We start from the raw sequence: 4,063 nt of genomic DNA, 5'->3' as shown, positions 1-4,063 counted from the left end.
CTATAGAAAACTGCCAAGTGCTGAAGTGTGTGTCTGCCCTGGGGAAACAGAGAAATTTCTATCCCTTAACCTATTGATTTCCATTTCTTTTCAGTTCTTCCCGTTTGACAGGCAAATTAAAAGGGTAAAGATCATTATGGAGTTCACCACCCTCTAGGGCTGTGTCTTGCAAGCCTTAATATTGTCCCTGGCTTAGCAGCTTGGGAAGTTTGAGAGGAGTTAGTGGAATTGGCTCAGTAATTACTGCACCAAATTAGAAGTCAGGCGTCGCTAGGGACCGCGCTCTCCTGGCGCCTGTGAGGGCTTGAGTCTTCATTATCATCCTGTCATCCAGCCCCCTCTGCTCCCAGCTCTGTCTGCATTCGTGATAAACTCCTGTTTTCAGGAGCTGATAGCTTGGCTGTAAGATTCTTCTGGTGACTGAAACTTGGTATAAAATGCCTCTGCCTGGAGAGCAATCAAGGCAAATACAAAACAGGGGTAAAACGTGCTCTGGTAATGCCTAGTATTGAGACAAAGGGATGAATGCCTAAGTGTGAAGGGATATGGTTTAGTGGGTGTGGGTGGGACTAGGACAAAGGTTGGACCTGCTGGTCTTGGAGGTCTTTTCCAGCCTGAATGATTCTGTGACTCTGTTTCTCTGCAAGCTGATTGGTAAAGAGTTGGGAGCTCTGCGGGTGCAGAGTTGGTGCTTGGGGCAAGTCGGTGTGTTCTGCTGCCTTGGTGGGTTTGGGACACAGGACCCATGTTGAGTGGTACCTGCTCTGTAATTCCAAGCCCTTTCCCTTCCAGTGGTGGGTTCCTGACATCCTGTGAGGCTGAGCTGCAGGAGCTAATGAAGCAGATCGACATTATGGTGGCTCACAAGAAATCCGAGTGGGAGGGACAGACACAGGCCCTGGAAGCTTGCCTGAGTGCTCGGGAGCAGGAGCTTTCCTCTGCCAGGGCTGCTCTGCAGGAAAAGCATAAGGAGGTACCTCCATTTCATCCTGTTTTCTGACTGGAGTCAACCAGTGTGTTTTACCTGTTAGGAAATCAGGAATTGAACTTAGAAAGGAGCCTTTTGGAGCAAGGTGTCCAGTTGATAGTTCTGTCAAAGTGAGGTGATCAGCTCCCTCAGGGTTGGTGGAAGTCCACAGCTTGACCTGTCAGGAGATTTCAGAGATCCAGCAGTAATGGGACAGCCCTGCAGTCATTGCTAGAAAAACCATTTGGTGTGTGAGCTGCACCAAGATACTGCTGGGAGATTCTCCAGGGGCTGCTTTCTGCAGCTCAGGTTTTGTAGCCTTCAATGAAAGGCCTGGAGGAAGTGCAAAATATTCCCATATTGGCAGAGAAGTATCAGTAAGTGAAGCTGTTGCACAGGACCATAAACTTTGCCTTGTGTGAATGAACTGATGTATCTCTCTCTGGTTTAGGGGAATCCATCAGGAGCTGGGGTGGCTGTATCTGAAGGTCTGGCCACACTGACATGTTCTGGAAGTGTTTAAGGCTTGTCCTTATATCTGCTGCAGCCTGTCTTTTGGCAGACTCTGCCCTGCAAATTATATTTTGGCAGCTTTCTGATGCAGTGCTTTGACTTCCTGGGTCAGAAGCCATCTGATAACTGCACCAGCAGCTGGGTTGTTTTGAGTGCCTGTTAAATTATGCTGCACTCCCAAAATTAACCACATGCTGCTGTAGCTTGTCGTCATTTGGTGTAGGACCTAGTGAAATAAAGAGCAGCAGTGGGTTAAGGACTCTAGTTTCTTGTTAGTACAGCCACATGTTTCTTCTGTTCTGCACCACAAGTTTGGAAACTAATGCCTTTGATTAAATCTGGAGTTGAGCCACAAGGTTTCCACTTGCAAGAAAGGTGATTTTTATCATAAAGGTTATCAATTGTGTTTTCTCAATACATTTGAAATGTTTCTTACCACCAAAAGCGAACATGGGTTTCAAAACTGAGCTGGCAAGTGTGGTTGAGGTCACTACTGAAGTACATTCATGGTGTTGGTTTGCTCATACGAATTTTCTGTGGTGATTTATTTCCATTTTCATTTGTGGGCTTGCTGTCCTTTGGACCTGGGCTGTGAATGGGAAAAAAAAACTTCCCTTGCAGAGGGAAGTTTTCTCAGTGAATTCCAAAGCCTCATTTCTTTCTTTCTCCCTCATTTGGAATCTGCTTTACCTGAGCCTTGCAAGACAATGACATGGCCAACTTTTCTCTTGGTAGATAGCTTGACATCATAATGCATATTTGTGAAGAATTTGATGACAGTACTGGGTAGAAACAGCTTTTTTGGCACAAACCAAACCTGTCAGTTCATCCCCCAAACTGACAGCCAGAAACTGGCTCAGAACAAGAGGCCAGAACAGAAACAGTTCTGGCCTCAGCCTAGCAGAAATTCAGGCAGAGACTCAGTCTGATTCCTAGGGAGTGACCCCACTGAAATGTCCCAGTAGCTGCTGACAAGAAAGTCTACTTCTGTTGTGTTTATTTGCTTTTTAACACTTCTTTCAGGTTTGCATGTTGCGTAGCCAGGTCGAAGATGTGGAGAAATCCAAGCAGGACATGGTTAGAGAGTATGAGCAGCAGCTGAAGAATTTCCAAGAGGAGGTGAGTTGCAAGCAGAGCAGTGTGGTGTTTAGTTCCCTGTTGATGTACCATGTGACAGGTGAAATACTTTGTGTCATTGCTTTTGTTTAAATGCTTTTGTTTAAACTTCCATTCTCTTAATGTTTATGATCTCACAAAAAAAAGAGCATTGAGTGTAGACGAAGTAATGTTTTCATGGTTCATTTGGCCTGTTTTTTGTGCTTCAGAGGAGCTTAGGGGTGAGCAGAGAACTGTTGGAGTAGAAATGTGGAGTTGATGAATTGTTGCAGGTTTCTTGTGTTGAAGACACACAGAAGTTTGCTGCAAAAATGTCCTGTGTCTGCCCATCCCAGTCAGCACAGTGCTGGTTCTGGAGTTGCCATGGGTACAGGTAGCAGCAGTTTGCTCCTGCAGCATGTCAGAAATTCAGAGAGGGTGGAGGTGTCCCTGGCCTGGCTTGTGTGAGATCCAGAAGTGACAGTGGTATGTCCTCTCATCTCTTTGCTTCCATTGACTCCCATTTTGTTGGGAAGGATTTTGTCCTCTCAAGGTGTAGTAGTCTTAATACACTGAAGTAAAGCTTGACATACTTGAGAAAATACTGTTTGAAAATCATGTCAGAGCTTTCATCTCAAAGCTGCTTGCTCACCACGAGGTGGTACCTGTCCTGCAGGTGGTATAACAGCATTCCAGGCTCACCCCTGAACTCTCTGCCTGTCTCCACTTGCCTGCCAGTAGCAGGGAGTTAACTGGCACGAGCAGCTCGTAGAGAACTGACCTGTTTTCTCTGGAGGGTTGGGCCTAGTTCCTGCTCACTGTAAGCCATAAGTGAAATTAATTTGGTAGTCTCTACTCTAATGACAGAAGACATCTGTCCTCATTTAAAACTCCTCACTATTCCGTATGACTAACAGTCTTCATTCACTGGCTGTTCCCACTGGAGCTGTGGATAAGCTGCAAAGCAAAGCTGAGGTGCATTGGCAGCTCTGCCTAAATTGCTAAGGCTGAACACAGCATGTGTGTTGTGGCCTAAATTGCAGTGTGTGGGTACTTCACCCACACAATATTAATGCTGATGATGTTGAGCTCCAATATTCCTCAGTCTTCTGTTCCTAGTACTGTTTGGGGAAATTATTTCTGTCTCTGTTTACCACCATTTTCCACTGCAGTTACAGGTACAGTGTCTTAACTCACTGAGACTGTTGAAAGAATAAACCTCTTATCTCTTGATGTGTTTGGCCAAAGCCTGAACATCTGTCCCTTCCCAGTGAACACACTGAAGCACTGAATGCATCAGGTCTTGAATCAGATAATGCTTCTCATGGTCCTTCTGTTCATCCATGAGCTTCCTCCATCCGTAAGATGGGAGTGATGGCTGCTCAAATTCATGTGGCTATTTGCAAACTTTCTGTGTAATAGCTGGATAGTGGGGAGCTCATCAGATGGAGATTCTCTGTGAGTTGCAAGTGATTATTTGCACAGAGG

At 45.6% G+C, this 4,063-nt stretch overlaps 1 protein-coding gene across 1 annotated transcript in view; it reads left to right on the top strand.

The window, feature by feature from the left end:
* Positions 1 to 4,063, top strand: part of CEP63 (centrosomal protein 63kDa) — a 19,491-nt gene that overhangs the window by 758 nt on the left and 14,670 nt on the right. The window contains exons 2-3 of the mRNA XM_009077253.1: positions 793 to 973; positions 2,504 to 2,599. Coding sequence (XP_009075501.1) covers positions 793 to 973; positions 2,504 to 2,599 — 277 coding nt within the window. The remainder of the gene's footprint in view (positions 1 to 792; positions 974 to 2,503; positions 2,600 to 4,063) is intronic.

This window comes from Acanthisitta chloris, unplaced genomic scaffold, assembly GCF_000695815.1.
Source record: "Acanthisitta chloris isolate BGI_N310 unplaced genomic scaffold, ASM69581v1 scaffold37496, whole genome shotgun sequence".
Lineage (NCBI taxonomy): Eukaryota > Metazoa > Chordata > Aves > Passeriformes > Acanthisittidae > Acanthisitta > Acanthisitta chloris.
The sequence above is the reverse complement of the archived record's forward strand: the minus strand, read 5'-3'. Positions and strand labels throughout refer to the sequence as shown.